Genomic DNA, 17,646 nt, shown 5'->3' on the forward strand with positions numbered 1-17,646 from the left:
GTTCTAAGCATATCCTAAACACTTTTTTTTTTTTTTTTTTTTTTTTTAGACCGGCCTACCCACCTCTCCTCACTTATCTAAGGGTACCGTCACACATTGAAATTTTCATCGCTGCGACGGCACGATTCGTGACGTCGCAGCGTCGTATGATCATCGCTCCAGCGTCGTAGACTGCGGTCACACGTTGCAATCACGGCGCTGGAGCGATGCCGAAGTCCCCGGGTAACCAGGGTAAACATCGGGTAACTAAGCGCAGGGCCGCGCTTAGTAACCCGATGTTTACCCTGGTTACAAGCGTAAACGTAAAAAAACAAACCGTACATACTCACCCGTCGGTGTCCTTCAGGTCCCTTGCCGTCCGCTTCCTGCTCTGAGTGCAGCCGTACAGTGAGAGCAGAGCGCAGCACCGCTGCGCTCTGCTCTCACTTTCCGGCCGGCACTCAGAGCAGGAAGCAGACGGCAAGGGACCTGAAGGACACCGACGGGTGAGTATGTACGGTTTGTTTTTTTACGTTTACGCTTGTAACCAGGGTAAACATCGGGTTACTAAGCGCGGCCCTGCGCTTAGTAACCCGATGTTTACCCTGGTTACAAGCGAACACATCGCTGGATCGCTGTCACACACAACGATCCAGCGATGTCAGCGGGTGATCAAGCGACGAAAGAAAGTTCCAAACGATCTGCTACGACGTATGATTCTCAGCAGGGTGTCTGATCGCAGTAGCGTGTCAGACACAGCGATATCGTAACGATATCGCTAGAACGTCACGAATCGTAACGTCGTAGCGATGGAAATGTCAATGTGTGACGGTACCCTAACTGTCCCCGTTTTGCCCACACAAGATTTTCTTCAAAATCAGGACCCTCTTATCATCTGTAGACACCCTCCACTCACTTATTAGCCCTCTGTCTGTACTTCTACTGATACTGGCTGGTCACTAGTTCATTCAGCATTGTGAATCGCCCTATGAATCTTAGTGATGGCTGGACCGTACATTTTTTTTTTTTAACCTTGCGTCTCTCCCATTTCCTCACAGATTTTAAAGCAGGACCCTCACTTTTGGCATCTTGATTTTATGTGTTTTTCTGTAATGTTTTTATCGTCTATACAAGTCCCCACTAAAATATAAAGTGCTGCAGAAAAAAATTATAACAAAGGAGAATTTCAATAGGAGTAATTACTGAAGCAAAGAGAGGAGTCACGTCTCAGATAATGAGATCAGAATCATGTACAACTTGAGGAAACAGTGTGACCAGTCCCTAGACTTGTCATGCCTGAAGAAGCCCATCTGAAGCCTTTGTTCTAGGTGGCACCTTGCCATCAGTTGTCCTTCTCTTTATTACAAGGTAATGACTTCTGACAATGGATATTTATCAGTCTCATAATGAGTTTTAACACTTTCTCAATGCCCTTAGTATAATGAGTTATATTAAAAATGGGCCTTCTGGGAATACATGGGTGATAAATGAGGCCATCACACCACTTGGGGTCTAATGTGCATTAATGCTTTGTCAATTTATAGTTCCGTTTAAAGGAACGGTATTCTTCAGGTAACTTTAGGGTTACCTTTAAAGAAGACCCAGCACTTGCTACAGATTATATGTAAATTTTTTTTACCTAATTTAAAAGGCCCTTGTTCTCTTGAATCCAGCGATGTTTTTCTTTCTGTGCCTCTGTTCCAGAGATATGGCCTCATCTTATCTGCATATAAATCTAGTATTATTAGCCAACTGGGTTAGCCACCCATAGTGTAGAAACAAAGTACACGCCTATTTGGCTAAACTGAATATATTTACATAAAAGGGAAGAGGAGGCCATATCTCAGGAACAAAAGAGGGCTAGGGATATTATATTTATATATATATTTTATTATTATCACTGCATTCAGGAGAACGGCAGGATTTACAACAGGTAAGCAAAATACATATTTATGGCAAGTGACAGGTCCCCTATAAGATGTAATATATCATGAAAACAGTACTCTGGTTCCTATCGACTGAAATAGAGTGACAGTTAAACTTTAGGCAGAAGGATATAAAGAGAAGATCCTGAAACTGAAAATAATGGTCATTCTAGGCTCCACCTAGAACAGAGGTGTCAAACTGCATTCCTCGAGGGCCACCAACAGGTCATGTTTTCAGGATTTCCTTAGCATTCCACAAGGTGCTGGAATCATTCTGTGCAGGTGATTAAATTATCACCTGTGCAATACAAGGAAATCCTGAAAACATGACCTGTTGGCGGCCCTCGAGGAATGCAGTTTGACACCTCTGACCTAGAAGACTCCCAAGAACGAAAATGAAATTTTTTTTCTAAATTCCACCTAAAGAAAAGATCCCTCAATGGGAGTCTTTCTAGGCTCCATCTACAGGGAGGAGGGTCTCGAGAAAAAGGGGCTGCTCACACATTATTTTAAGAGAATAAAGTTCAAAATTTCAATACTAAAAATGTCCCATAATAATATTTCCCTCTTCCTTGTACTTGTGAATTAAGTATCGTAAGAAGCATTTGGCTTATGTATTCCATGCAAGATCGGGCATGGTCTCACATCGGTGCTAGATTTCTTTATGGCAATAGTTCAACATAACCTCACCTTACCCAGCCACAAATGGCTTCACGGAAAGCAATCCAGGAGAACTGCAATTTCCTCTCTGCTAAAATAGTTACTCAAGGATTGCCTAAAACCGTCCTGCACGGGACACGAAGCTCCCAGTTTCTACCCTTCCAATATTGGGACTCCTCGCCACAGTCAGTGGATGGAAATTAAAGAACACGGGGTTAATTGTGGAAATCGACGCTCGGTAAATAAATATCTTTATGACTCATTACCCCAGACAGGGGAAGCCAAATGATTCCTGCCCGCTTGTCACTAGCCTTTAATATATTATTAGAAATATTCCAGCACGCCATAAAACAGGAACGGATTTGGTCCATGATTTAATGGCGGGGATAGGCGTCCACCTAAAATACGAGGATTTTTTTTTCTAATTTCTGCTGAAACAATGAGTGCTGTGTTTCAGGCACCTGCAAGCTGAAATCCAAAAATGGGTTTTAGGGGGAATATTTGACACTCACGAGCAAAAAAAAAGTGTAAATGACAGTATTAAATCTCATGTGGTCGGCAATAAAATGACTTGTCAGTGCAGGGATGGAAACGATCAGGTTCAGATTTCTATTCCACTGGGAACTTAGACTGAAAGCAGGAAGGAAGAGGTGCGATGCCCGTGATGTACAGGGATGAATGTAAGTCACGGGACCCACACAGGTTAGTGACTGGTACTGTTGTGGGGAGTCTATGGCTGCCAATGTTTTGGGGCACTAGGGAGGGCATTATTACAGGGCTCTGGACACAATGGTATTGTTGGGAGTACTGCGATATGGCTTATTATGGGGATGCTGTAAGCCACAGTGAATGGCACTGTTAGGGTATGTGTCCACGTTCAGGATTGCATCAGGATTTTCCATCAGTATTGGTAAGCCAAAACCAGGAGTGGAACAATTAGAGGAAAAGTATAACAGAAACATATGCACCAATTCTGTATTTATCACCCACTCCTGGTTTTGGCTTACAAATACTGATGGAAAATCCTGACCAAATCCTGATGCAATCCTGAACGTGGACACATACCCTTATAGGGTACTGTGGCTGGTACAGCTTTGGAGGGGGAGCAAGGGAGCAGTATCGGGATAATTATGGCTATATTATGAGCTGGAGAAATTACATATTATGAATTGCTTTATTAAAAAAAAAAAAAAAAAAAAAAAAAAAAGAAAAAAAAAAAAGAGCTACTATAGTAAATTGCACCATTATGGGATGGCAGCTGGCCCTTTTTTTTCCATTGGGAAAGCTGATTCTGTGTTGTTGGCCTGATGAGTAACTTTTGAGTCAACGGTTTGTGAAAACTACTGATGAAGGGCACCATTTTGAGTCACTGTAAAAGGTACTAGGTTTTCTCATTGTTATGGGGACACTATGGATATCCATGTCCTACATCAATACTAACAATAAGGATATGCCGTCTGATCTGCACTACCCTCATTGTTTCCAGAAGAGGAGCAGTTCCCTACCTTACACGGACGACCATCTACCGTTTGCTCATCAAACTCTTCTCCGATTTTGAAGTTGATCTCGGTGGTGCGGACAGTCGTGGAGGTTTTGATGTAGAAGGTCTCATCTTCCTGTTTGATCTCCACTGCCGGCTTTGAGGCTGCAGCCACAGCTATTTTCCGCAGCATGACATTGACACCTGCGGCGAAACGGGAAAACATGACTGTTAGTGGCGCCACCTATGACAATTTTAAAATTACAGCTTTTATTTTACCATTCATCAATCAGATTCCACCAAAGAATTTGACTTTTGTAAAAATAAACAATCAAATTAGGTTATAAAATATATTATACTTTGCTTCCGTGGCAGGAAATTGGTGTTGTCAAATAGTGCATTAAAAAGGTCACCCAGTGTCAGCTGATCTGTCAGCCGGTGGAGGAGACAGAACCCAGACGCTCTTCCTCAGGACAGCTAATTTTATCCCCATTTGTCATAGGAACGTCTGTCAACGTAGTGGGGGAAACCTATACCCCATTACATGACAGATGGATTCCTGCGATGCCCCTGCACCTGTGGGCAATTAGAATATATACTTTACAAGTTTGGTCTAAGACACAAATGTGGGGGGGGGGGGACAGAAAAAAAAAAACCCACACACAAAGTGGAAATTTTTTTTTTAACTAATTGTCTTGTATGTAGTAAGTTATTTTCCAGTCCATGACTGGCACTTTGCACTCACTTATCCCTTTAAAGAGAACCCATGACTTGCCATTAACTTTATCTGGTGTAAATCCTGCTGTTCTCCGGAATACGATGAGGTTTTTCTTTTGTTCCTGTTCCAGAGATGTGGCCTTACCTTCCCCTTTATATAAATCTAGCCTTTTTAGCTAATTAGGCGTGGTCCATACACACGTATGGCCTGCATACCCAATGTTAAAGCTAGGGTACGCAGGACGCATGCAGACGTAGGTGGAGCTGAAGGAAGAGGTGCGGCAGTGGGTGGGGCTTCATGGAGGAAGAAGGCTGCCATCCGCAGTCCTGCCGAATGCTAGTATAAAACCAGCCTAAGTCTGCTTACTCAAGTACACAAAGATGTTCGGGAATACTTCTACATTCTTTGCCTAAAAAAAAAAAAAAAAAAAAAAAAAAAAGAATCTGTACAATTTTTGCATAAATAACCATCACGCTTGTGTTATTACGTTACTTCCTTCAGGCAATGTGCTTTAAAAAAATAAGTCAGGGGACGGGGCAGAGTGCTGGTCATTGCTGAAATATTTTTTAATAAGAGGTAAAACAAATTGCTCCTGTGTTTATGAGGAATGCTGAATACCATGAACAAGGAGGTGTGCTAAAAACCGCCACGTGTGGGAAAGCAGAAATCTAGAGAAGATACACGACCCAACATTCCTACGTGACAGCGAAAGACATACTTCACTGCAACTTCAAGTGCGCCACTCTGAAAAAGCATGATGTTGGCCAATCTCTGAAAAGAAAAGACTACACTGAAAAAGTGTTTTTTTTAGCTTCTCAATCAACTACATACATTAAAGGTTTAAAAGCCACAATCAGCACATTGAAGTTTCCACTTTGAAAACTCAACCCCCAAGAAACATTTTGGCTCTATATTACCCCCTGTAAATTAAAGACTGCTGGCAGGTATGCCCGTTACGGTCTTAGTTTACTATTCAACCGCTTCCCTCATGAAAAAAAAAAAGTTATAAAGTTTTGATTTAATTAATAAAAAAATAATTGTAAAATGTAATGTCGAGGGTCTGGCATTTTGATGGTCACCTTTTACTCTTATTTTATTCCTGCTGCTCCCATGAGTATTCAGTTTTGGCTTTTTTAAATCAATCATACAGCCCGAAAGATAGGGGTCTCTAGAGTGTCCAATATACAAAAGTACCGTATGTTTTTCATTAATAGGGTGTTGCTCACGGGATCCTCAAGGGCGTGTCTTGAGCAACATCACTCAAGATGAGGAGACTTATAGCCGCAATGCTCCTCTGGGAAATATGCTAATTATGCAAATTGTCTCTTCAGAGGGGAAGAGAACTAGAACTCTAGTGCCACCTATTGGAAGGTAGCAATCCTATAAGTCAATGTTGACCCCTTAACGAGCCTTGTCACATGACTTCTGATAATAGCCAAACCAGAATCTCAATTTGCAGACACGGTTTCGGGGTACTGCCCTTTGTCAATGCAAAGTGGAGATCTGGTTTGGCTGTGAGGTGTCTGACCGGGATCCAAGAAGTATTGTTTCTCCTATAAGGGTATGGCTCCACGGTCCGGAGGGGCGGCGGCATCGCCGCAGCGGCGAAGCCGCTCGGCGCTAAGCCCCGCCCCCTTCCTGGGACGCGATCATGCCGGATGTGTTAACTCTTCACATCCGGGATGATCGCTCGCTCCCATAGCGCCCTGTGATATGCCTTGCGGGTACGCTGCGTCCCCGCAAGGTGTACGGACATGCTGCGATCTGAAAAGACGCGCAGCATGTCCGGAGTCGCAGGGCCGCCGCGTGCGGGTTTCCACGCAGAGTGGAGACGGGATTTCATACAATCCCCTCCACTATGCTGGAACATCTGGACGCTGCTTTTTTGACGCTGCAGCTCTGCGCAGCGTCAAAAAAGCAGCGTTTCCTGACCGTGGAAACATACCCTAAGAGGTAGTGGAAGTTGAGGGCCATGTCCCAGTTTAATCACTAGGTCCCAGTAGTTTTAATTTGCCCCTAGACCACTGCTAAAGGTCCCTTTGATCTCAATGAAGATACTAGTACTGCTCTAGTTTATGGGGCAAAGGAGAATTTGGGTTCTCAGACTCCAGGATATGGGTGCGATCTCCACCTATTAAAATGGGCAGTGTCTGCTGGAATGAGACCTGTTAGTCTCCATAGGAGTGTAAAGACTTTTTAGTGTCCCCAATTAGGGGTTGTGCATATTTTTTTTTTTTTTTTTTTTTTTATTTCCAACCCCCCCCCCCCCCCCCCAAGAAAAACAAACAAACATTCAGAAATTGGTTGCCCTGGATGAAACCAGTTATGCTAAATCTCTCTGCTCTTTCCCCACTATGACCTTGACACCCATCCAGGAGGGAGGCGAATCTCACAATTACCGTTGATAGGAGAGAAGATATCGCCTTTCCCAAGAAAGCAGAAATAACGTTATTCTTGGAAATATACAATACTTGGATTGTGGAGCATCAAGAATCTGAACTCTAGGAAAACGAGAGGAGAAATTAGTATCAGAAGGGATGACTAGTATGGCTTGTGAGGTCTTCACCCTCCACAAGATACAAGTTCAGAGCAGACACATGATTTCGCCTCATCGGATGGAAGGTCACGTCTTTGTTAGAGACAAGTATGATCCACCTCGGGACACAAAATAGACAGAGCTGTCATTTCCTCATAAGACTCATCTTGTCTGGAATGAATGAAGAATAAAGCCCTTGTTTGCTTGGTGCCTTGGCTGCCGATGGAGGTAACTTTGGCAGTCACTGAGCTCACGTTCCTCCCGTCAACTCAAAACTTCTATCATAGGTGGCCTGTGATAACCTTTATAGCAACGATAAAGATGACATGGTTTTAACTTTATTTTAAAGTCTTATTTGTTAGGCTACAATAAGTTGTATTAATTATTAAAAATCAATTTTTCACAATTTTATGAAGATTACACATTGTTGTACCCTACATTTGAGTTGCCCACCAGGGCAGTGGGGTACTCTGCACCGGGTCCAGTCGCTTTTAAAGGGGATGTCACGGTGGGTGCCACCCGGTCCGTGGCCCTGGGACTCACTGTAAAAGGGAAACCTTTAAAGGGAATTGTGATAAAGTCTGTCATGACGCCACCTGTGGGGTTTGGTTAATAGGGGGGACTGACGCTGCTTAAAAAGGGGTCCTCGGGGGGGGGGGGTGGGGGGGGGTTTGCGGCAGTGATGGTGACACTTCCCACAGGTGAAGTGGGGTCCCCAGGACTCCCAAGGTGTATGGAGATGATTGTGTATGCCAGTCAATGAGTAAAGGACACAGCATTGCAGTCTTTACTTGGTTTACTGAAGATGTAACAGGCCTCAGTCCAGGGTACCGGCAACAGGTACATCAGGTGTCCAGGCAGCCCGGAAACAAGTGAAATCCCCTTGCAAGTCAGGTTGGGAGCCTTCCACTGTGCGCTTGCTATAATGTCCTAACAAGGTCCTGGTTCCTTCCCGTCCTGGGACAGTGCCTGTATGGTAGGCAGTTTGAGCAGTTCCTTCTGGGGTCTCTGCACATTGACTCCAGGGTGCTGCTGTACCACAAGCTTAATTTGGATAGTATACATGTAGTTCTGTGCCCTCCGGTTCTCCTACAGTTCCACTCTAGCCTCAGGCTCCCGGTTTCTGCGTTTTGGCGCTCCTAGGAAGCCCTCTTGCAGCTTTGAGCCCTGAAATCTCTCCTCTGCTCCTTTCCTGTCTGCTCTCCAGACTCAACTGCACTCACTGGTCTCAGGACCAACTGTCTGACTCCTCCTCCAAACCAGGATCTTGAGGTGTGTGTGTGTGTGTGTGTGTGTGTGTGTGTGTGTGTGTGTGTGTGTGTGTGTGTGTGTGTGTGTGTGTGTGTGTGTGTGTGTGTGTGTGTGTGTGTGTGTGTGTGTGTGTGTCACCTGTCAAAGAGATCCCTCTTGTTTCCAGGCATAGCACTACCCTCCCAGAGAGGACGGCAGCACTTCTGTGGTACCCTAACCCCAGGGTGCCGCACAGAAAACAATACTACATTTATACAATTTTCAGGGTTATAGTTATGGGGGGCAGAAGGGTATGACCCTGGAGACTGCAGGGACCCAAAAGGAGACTAGAGTTGAGCAGAATGATATGCAGGACCCTAGTCAAACAGTTATGTCAGTATTCCTTTACTGCCAGGCAAAATCTTTTCGAACCTTCTTTTATTTGCCGACATCCAAGACACATCTCTTGACAGGAAAGCGGTCATACCGAACCAACTAATCAGAAACAGTGCCAGGGATGCAAGTAGTTAAGTGAAGGTCTGTTGGACTCTAGTCCGGTGATCATGGACTACCAATGTCTTCCAAATTATTTTGCTCAACCCTAGAGGAGAGCAATACTACAAATGGATGCTAGTTGGGGGGGGGGGGGGGGGGGGGGTCATGGTATGGATTTTGCATTGAGGCACAGAACTAACAAATTACAGGAATCTTCCATTTATATCCTATGGTAGGCTAGAAAGCCAAAAAATACAAAGATAACAATTTACAGAAGCAGATGACTCATTTTCTATGGAGATAGAGATATATATATATATATTTATTTTTTTAATGTAGGGTCATCAGGAGCCCTATACAAATTTCTGCCAGTAGACTTTCTAAATTCCAGTTCTGACTTTAGACCACGATATAGAATTAGGTTCAAAGTAACTTGTCTATTGGAGGTGTTAAATTCTTTGCAAGTCACTGACCAGGAATACAAGACAACTTTCTCATTCTACACCTGCTTTGATCTTTCTATAGGCCATAAAGTCAGAAGATTTACACAATCCTCATGGACAATGCAGAAGGCACTAAAACTCCAGAGCTGTTTTCTGCTTGTGAATCAGAGGATCATCAAACAGCCATAAACATTGCACATTGAGGTGGTCTATTGCCTTTTTTGTTTGATGTAAAAAATTAACTGGTCAATGACCAGGGGTTAAGCTAAGGTTGAAGGAAATGATCAAAATGACTTGTTACCATTTGGAAAGGTCAAGACGACAAGAGTTTAATTTGAATGGGGTCATAAGATATTATATTAAGTCCAGGGGGGTCAATCATGGACTAAGACCCCATACTCAATAGACAGCTGTCGGCCAAAAGATGGTTTGACCAATCGGACCGCTGGCTGCTCTCCCCCATACACCAAGATTCCTCTTATCAAGAAGAGATGGATTGGCATTCTTAAAATCAGACATGCTAGATCCTTATTTCTCCTGGCAGGCCTGATACACAGTAGACTATCTTCTGAGCCTACCATTTCAGACATTAGTCTGTGTATGGGGACTGTTAGCAGCTATAGCAAAAAAATAAAATGTGGTTTGTAGACCAACTGTTTTGTTCCTTGTGGAGAGAAGGCAGGCTTCATCCTCTTTCTGGTTGACAAAATTGTGAGGAGCCCATTTTTGATTTAAGACTCACTTCATATAAAGAGTATCTGTCTGTACAATTCCCCTCTAAAATGTAAAGTGCAGTGGAATATCTTGGCGCTACAGAAAATTTATCATTATTGGATGAGACCATTTGAGGCCGTCAAGCCATGTGTAGTTAGGAATCATCTGAGACTACTGCTGCTGCACTTTTATCAACAGTAAGGACATATTGCGAATTACTATTTGCTTAAACACGATGGTGTCACAGGATTTCAACTGAACCATTTGCAAATCTGATTTTCTTCAACTTGGGGTACATGCTCCTGTTCTACCAAATCCAGTGTTTCTCTTGTTCATGCGCCTCTCCGTTCCCGAGACATAGCCCACTCTTCCTGTATATCAATTTAGTCTTGTTAGCCAGGTTGGTTTGATCCTCAACTCTTCTCTATAGGACTACATCCAGTTGGCTAACAACTAAATTTCTATACAGTGAACAGGAGGTCATATCTCAAAAAAGGATGAGACGTGCTGGAACAAGAGAAACACAGCAACGGATTCAGAACAGCGGCATTTAAACCACGTAAAATATACCGGTATACAAATGTATGGCAAGTGATACGTGCTTATTAAGGGTCTTTTGACTTTAAATCCATGAAAAACGATGTTTAATCAGAAGGGCAATAAAAAAAAAAAAAAAAAAAAAAACACCATTAAGGTAAATGAACCTTTAAGGCATTCACATAGCAATTTCTTTTGACCCCACCATGCATGGATACTGAGAATGTTCAGGCTTTCACAGCTAAATTTCTGCATAAATTACATACCTCAGCTCACTTGCTTTTGTATGCATTTTTGACTATTATCTTAGATGTGCAAAGTGTGACACCGAGTGACTTCTCACCGTCTAGCCGTGAGACGGGATAGTCAGTAGTCTGAGGTCAAAAGCCAGGAAGGTACGTCAATCAGAGGGAAGAGACAAAGGCGTAGTCAGGTACCATTCCAAGGTCAGAATACAGGAGGAGAATGGATCACAGAAGATTGGGGTTAACCAGACGGATGGTCAGAGCGAGTTCCAAGGTCAGGCAACAAAAGATCTACAAACAGAACACAAGGCAGAGAGAGACAAGCCACACCATAGCTGAAGGTACAACTGGTAAAGGTCTGGGAAAAAAAACAAAAAAAAAACAAACAAACAGCCCAGTTAAGTAACCTGGCAATCACCTGGGACAATAAAACACTTAGAGACAGCCACCGCCTCCCAGTCTCAGATTGGACAGCCGAGTTTTCAATCAACACTGGCAGCTTCAGCACTACCCTGCACCAGATCGGTTGGCTGAGCTGTCTGTAAACGCATCCCAGACACACTGAGGAGTGGAAACATGAGAGATTATCTATCTAATATATATATATATATTTTTAATTAGTTCCTTGCATGTGTAGTTTACTGTACATGAATTAACCAAATAGAGAAATGACATGGGGAGATATATATATATATATATATATATTTTTATATCCAGAGAAATTATCAGGCTTGGGGGGGGGGGGGGTTCATAGTCATTTTGCCCTTTCCAGCCTAAAAATACAAGCCCACAGCCACCCCAGTATTTGGGTATCACAATACATGTGCCAACTTTGGCGCTTTGCCTGGCTCTTCCCCATTTGCCCTGGTGCGGTGGCAATCAGGCTAATGGTAGTTGGGGTTTACGACAGCTGTGATTTGTCAAAAATCAAAGCTGCCATCAACCCCTGGGGTTAGTAATGGGGGGGGGGGGGATGTGTCCAAAATTGTTCCTCGAGGCTCCGCCGTAGACCAGGTTACTCAAATCCCGCTCCAGCATCTGTGACTAGCAGTAAATGACCGCTGTTCACAGGAGTTAGATAGTGACTATGATGCCCATCAGAGCCACCGAGTCTCGCCGAGCGCAGGATGAGCCAGCGATGGCATTGTCATCACTTCTCAGCACCTGTGAATAGCAGGAACTTTGCTGCTATTCACAGTAGCCAGAACAAGATTCAGGGAACGTGGACTATGGCAGAGCATTGTAGAAACATTTTTGGGTAATAAATTGGTGAACGATGGACTGTGTTTTTATTTCTGTCTTTTTAGGTTTTTCAAGTATCCTTTTCTGGACCTTTAGATTTGTTGGATTAAGGCAGACATGATAGGGATTTTTTTTCCCAATAAATCGGTGAACAAAGGGATAGTGTTTTTTTTTTCCCCTTCTCTTCATTACTAGGATAGTAATGGGAGTGTATGCTATACCCAGCTCACAGCTGTCTGCTTTACCTTGTCTTGTTTTCAAGAATAGGGGGACCCCCCCCCCCTCCATTTATTAAAACCAGACTAAACACCTACATAAATGCACTTACAAGACATGTGCTTTTTTCAACTGTGGCTTTTCTGTAACTAATGCAAGTCTATGGGGAAATTCCACACAGAAGACTGAGCATTCCCGCAAGAGAAATGGACATAATGTGGCTCGGAAACTCACACCGTACATGATTTTATGCAGCGGAAAAAGCACAGGGGGTATGAGATTTCTATTAATCCAATGTGCTTGTACTATATGATGCAGCGTTTTGGAGGCAGCGAAAGTACGCTGCATCCAGTTCGCTAGTATTACTGATTGTGGGCATGCACAGTTAAAATAGTACTAGTCAAAAGACTAGTTAGGTACTAATTGCCACCATCAAGTTAGATACCTCAATCAGGTATCATTAGTTAATTAGGCATCCATAGACATTAGACTTAGCCAGTTGGTCCTGCCAAGTTCCCTGGGTCTACTGTGTTTTGGGGACTTCCATCTCTTCCGCGACAGATAATATAGGGGAAAAAGATTTCGAACAAACGATCCTTCAGTCGACACTAGATAAATTCTCTTGTATAGGTATAAGTAGAGAAAGATAGCTGCCAGCTGAACGATTGGTCAACATCTATAGTGTGTGTGTGTGTGTGTGTGTGTGTGTGTGTGTGTGTGTGTGTGTGTGTGTGTGTGTGTGTGTGTGTGTGTGTGTGTGTGTGTGTGTGTGTGTGTGTGTGTGTGTGTCTTTATTAATGTCAAAATGACCTCAACATATATGGCTATTAGAAAACAGATGCTAACCATTGCTTCATGGCTGTGCTGTCACACACTATTTGTATTGGTTATTCAGTTCTTTTATGGCTTTATCTCCATAGCTCTATTGCTAATCTGTGAGGTCCACACACTATCCAGATTCACTACTGCTTTTATACAGACTATGATAATACCTCTTGACCAGCTGTGAAATAACAATTTTTAGAAAATTCGCTGAGCAATTTTTTTTATTTATTTTATTTTTTTTTAAAGATACCACTCCAGTAATCAGACCACTATTTTAGATAAAAAGGTTTTATTATCGGTTTAGATATATTAGTCTTAAAGTGTCCTGAAAAAAAAACAAAAAAAAACAACAAACACATGATTGAAAGTAACATGATTTTTTTTTTTATATTATATATATAAAAATGTTCTGTTTTCTTAACTCTGTGCCCAGATACCTGCTGCATCTACCGCCCACCAGTTAAGTCCTACTGATTTTTCATGCAGTTGCAGAAGCCTGTGGAGAAAAATCATAATGGTTCTCTCTCAGCAGAGGATGTAGAATAAGTTCTGTGTCAAATTCACAACCCCAACAGTCTTTCCTTCCAGCTGGCCGAGCTGTCCTGGTCGAGAGCCAAGATTCTGCCAACGACCTGGCTGTCCAATGTCTATCGAAACATTGGGAGTGTGGAGGGTGGTGGGGACTACTGCACCTGTTGTGTGTGGCATGCACTAAATACTAGTGGGATTTAGAGAATTAACTCATTTGCCACTGACATGCAATTTGGATTAGCTATTAAATCAGAAAATGACTTAAACATTAAAATCTGTTTTAAGCAATAAGTTATTAATAAATTTGGTAGCTTTCACCACATTAGAATGTACATTAAAAATAGAAAACTTTAGTTTTCATAATGGCAAATGCAAGGTTTTGTGGGTTTTTTTTTTTTCACAATAACCGTTTCAGAAAATTCACATGTACATTAGCAACAATAGAAAAACTCCGCCCCAATCTTTTGTATTGAAGCATCCAATGTGCATGTGCAATGGTCATTGTGAAGGGAGAGGGAGCATGAAGAGCTGTGACATCACCCATTATGATTGGTATATTTTGCATTATTAGCTGTATATAATAATCTTTATTTATATAGGGCCAACATTCTGCAGCGCTATACAGTTTGGACACATTATCATCGCTGTCCCTGATGGGGCTCAATCTAGAATCCCTATCAGTATGTTTTTTGGAATGTGGGAGGAAACCAGAGTGCCCGGAGGAAACCCACGCAAACACGGGGAGAACATACAAACTCCTTGCAGATGTTGTCCTTGGTGGGATTTTAACCCCAGCGCTGCAAGGCTGCGGTGCTAACCCATACAGGTATGATTTATCATTGCAATACTGCCTCTGATGATAAGTCTACTGAAAGCGCATGGCTCATTGGTTAACACCATTTGAACCCCATATTCTAATACCATGAAAGGATTTTGCAAGCTCTCCCTGAGTTTGCGTGAAATTCTTTTGAGTACGTTGGTTTCCTCCCACACTCGAAAGACAAACTGATAGGGATTTTAGAATGTAAGACCTAATGGATGCAGTGATAATGTCTGTAGAGAGGTGCTGAATATGATGGAGCAATAGAAGAAAAGTAAAAATTAAATAAGCTCCCCAGCATCAACTACTAAACAAAACAAAACAAAAGACACTTTCCCTCTAGATTTGGAAATGTTACAGGAGAAGGCTATGCATTGATGCCAGTGTGTTCTTTAATATAATATAAATTAAATGAGACAAAGACTATTGTAAAAGTATTTGATCAATTATTTTAATAACGAGAAGTTAATAGAGTACCTATATGGGCATGATTGGCTTACAGTCATTTATAGGGGCCTCCCTACTGCCCCCGACAAGAGTCTGGTACATTAGATTTCCAGCCGTTGATTTTTTTTTGTTCCCAGCCTCTGCCTAAGGAGAATGGTAATGGATCTCCAACAGGGAACCCAGGAGCGTTCAGCTGAGCCAAGCATTCCTGTGTATGCGAGAGTAGGGGCAATAGCTACTTAAAGTTTATGGGGCTTCTGTATTCCATGTCTTGGCTTTTATACTGGCTCCTGATTAAAAGCCTGAAAACATTGAATAATGATCTATTCAGAAGGTGGAAACAGTTTACAGAGCTCTCCAACTTTTAGACATTAGTAGAACTTCGAGGAAACCTAAAATTGAAAAGTCTGCCTGGCGACCAATAACTTATTTGGATGTTAAAGAAATGTTAGTACTTTGAAGAAAATTAGACTATGGCCTGTGCAAGTTTGACTGTGCAGTTGTGCCAGGCTCACATTCCTGCACCCTCAGGGGTATTTGACAATGTGTAGAACAGACAAACCAGAACCCAAGATCAGACGCTTCTCGAAATCCTCAGACACCCGGGTCCCCGCCAGCTTTTAATATCCTATTAAAATAAAACTACGGCGCGCTTTGATATCGTTAATACTTTATTGGGCTCTTTAAATCTTCTGAATATTTACTGAAGCCAAGCATTGGCCGATTTCCTAGCATAATTATTATATTTTAGTGCTGCAGGTAAGAAGGAGTCACTGCAAGTTTTAAGGATTTAAAGGGGCACAAGACGTTTAATGATGCATCTTGATTTGCGAGTCTGCAATATGAACCCATTTTCCTTACCAAGTGAGGGCAGCTATTGTGTATTAAATACACATTTCATAATTAAGTGAATGGGACTGAGCTGCATTGCCAGACTCGGCCCATAGAATAGAGTGTGGCTATTTGGGTTAGGAGACCCTTTTGGTATCACCCCATTTTCAATACCTAGATATGTCATGCAGAGTCTGGGGGTAGGAGTCTCCAAAATGTTCAGTGATTGTAGGGCACATATGGCCAAAGTAATAACACCATCCCACACAGGGCACGTGCAGAGATTCACACCCTGCAAGCAGCTGTGGAGGTGGGTGGGGAAAGTGATGACAGTTGTAATTAGTAATTTATCTGTAAGTTATCAATAACCAAGAAGGCACGAAACAATGAGGGGAGAAGCCTGCAGTCTATACACACACGGAAGAAGCCTGCCATCTTTATACACACACACACGGGAGAAGCCTGCAATCTGTATATATACACACACACACACGGGTGGAAGCCTGCCGTCTACTCACACACACACGTAGAAGCCTGCCGTCTGTAAACACGCACAAGGGTAGAAGCCTGCCGTCTATATACACACACACACACATACGTAGAAGCCTACCGTCTGTATACACACACACGTAGAAGGGTAGAAGCCTGCCGTCTGTATACACACACGCACAGGGGGTGAAGCCTGCCGTCTGTATACACACATACATACAGGGGAGAAGCCTGCAATCTGTATATATACACACACACACACACACGTAGAAGGGTAGAAGCCTGCCGTCTGTATACACACACGCACGCATGTAGAAGCCTGCCATCTGTATACACACACGTAGAAGGGTAGAAGCCTGCCGTCTGTACACACACACACACACACACACACGGGTGGAAGCCTGCTGTCTGTATACACACACGCACGCACACACACGGGTGGAAGCCTGCCGTCTGTACACACACGGGTAGAAGCCTGCTGTCTGTATACACACACACACGCACAGGGGGAGAAGCCTGCCATCTGTATATATATATACACACACACACACACACACACACACACACACACGTAGAAGCCTGCCGTCTGTATACACACACGCACAGGGGTAGAAGCCTGCCGTCTGTATGCACACATACATACAGGGGAGAAGCCTGCAATCTGTATATACACACACACACACACGGGTAGAAGCCTGCCGTCTGAATATACACACACGGGGAGAAGCCTGCCATCTGTATATACACACACACACGTAGAAGCCTGCCGTCTGTATACACACACGCACAGGGGTAGAAGCCTGCCGTCTGTATGCACACATACATACAGGGGAGAAGCCTGCAATCTGTATATACACACACACACGGGTAGAAGCCTGCCGTCTGAATATACACACACGGGGAGAAGCCTGCCATCTGTATATACACACACACACACACACACACACACACACGTAGAAGACTGCTGTATGTATACACACACACACACGCACAGGGGTAGAAGCCTGCCGTCTGTATACACACACACAAGCACAGGGGTAGAAGCCTGCCATCTGTATATATACACACACACACACACACACACACACACACGGGTGGAAGCCTGCCGTCTGTATACACACACGCACAGGGGGAGAAGCCTGCCATCTGTATACACACACACACACGTAGAAGGGTAGAAGCCTGCCGTCTGTATACACACATACATACAGGGGGAGAAGCCTGCAATCTGTATATATACACACACACACACACACGTAGAAGGGTAGAAGCCTGCCATCTGT

The 17,646-nt window shown here is 43.3% G+C and overlaps 1 protein-coding gene across 1 annotated transcript in view; it reads right to left on the reverse strand.

Annotated features, from left to right (window-relative positions):
• CRABP2 (cellular retinoic acid binding protein 2) overlaps positions 1 to 17,646 on the reverse strand; it is a 31,306-nt gene that overhangs the window by 7,892 nt on the left and 5,768 nt on the right. The window contains exon 2 of the mRNA XM_077258216.1: positions 4,070 to 4,248. Coding sequence (XP_077114331.1) covers positions 4,070 to 4,248 — 179 coding nt within the window. The remainder of the gene's footprint in view (positions 1 to 4,069; positions 4,249 to 17,646) is intronic.

This window comes from Ranitomeya variabilis, chromosome 1 (assembly GCF_051348905.1).
Source record: "Ranitomeya variabilis isolate aRanVar5 chromosome 1, aRanVar5.hap1, whole genome shotgun sequence".
Classification (NCBI taxonomy): Eukaryota; Metazoa; Chordata; class Amphibia; order Anura; family Dendrobatidae; genus Ranitomeya; species Ranitomeya variabilis.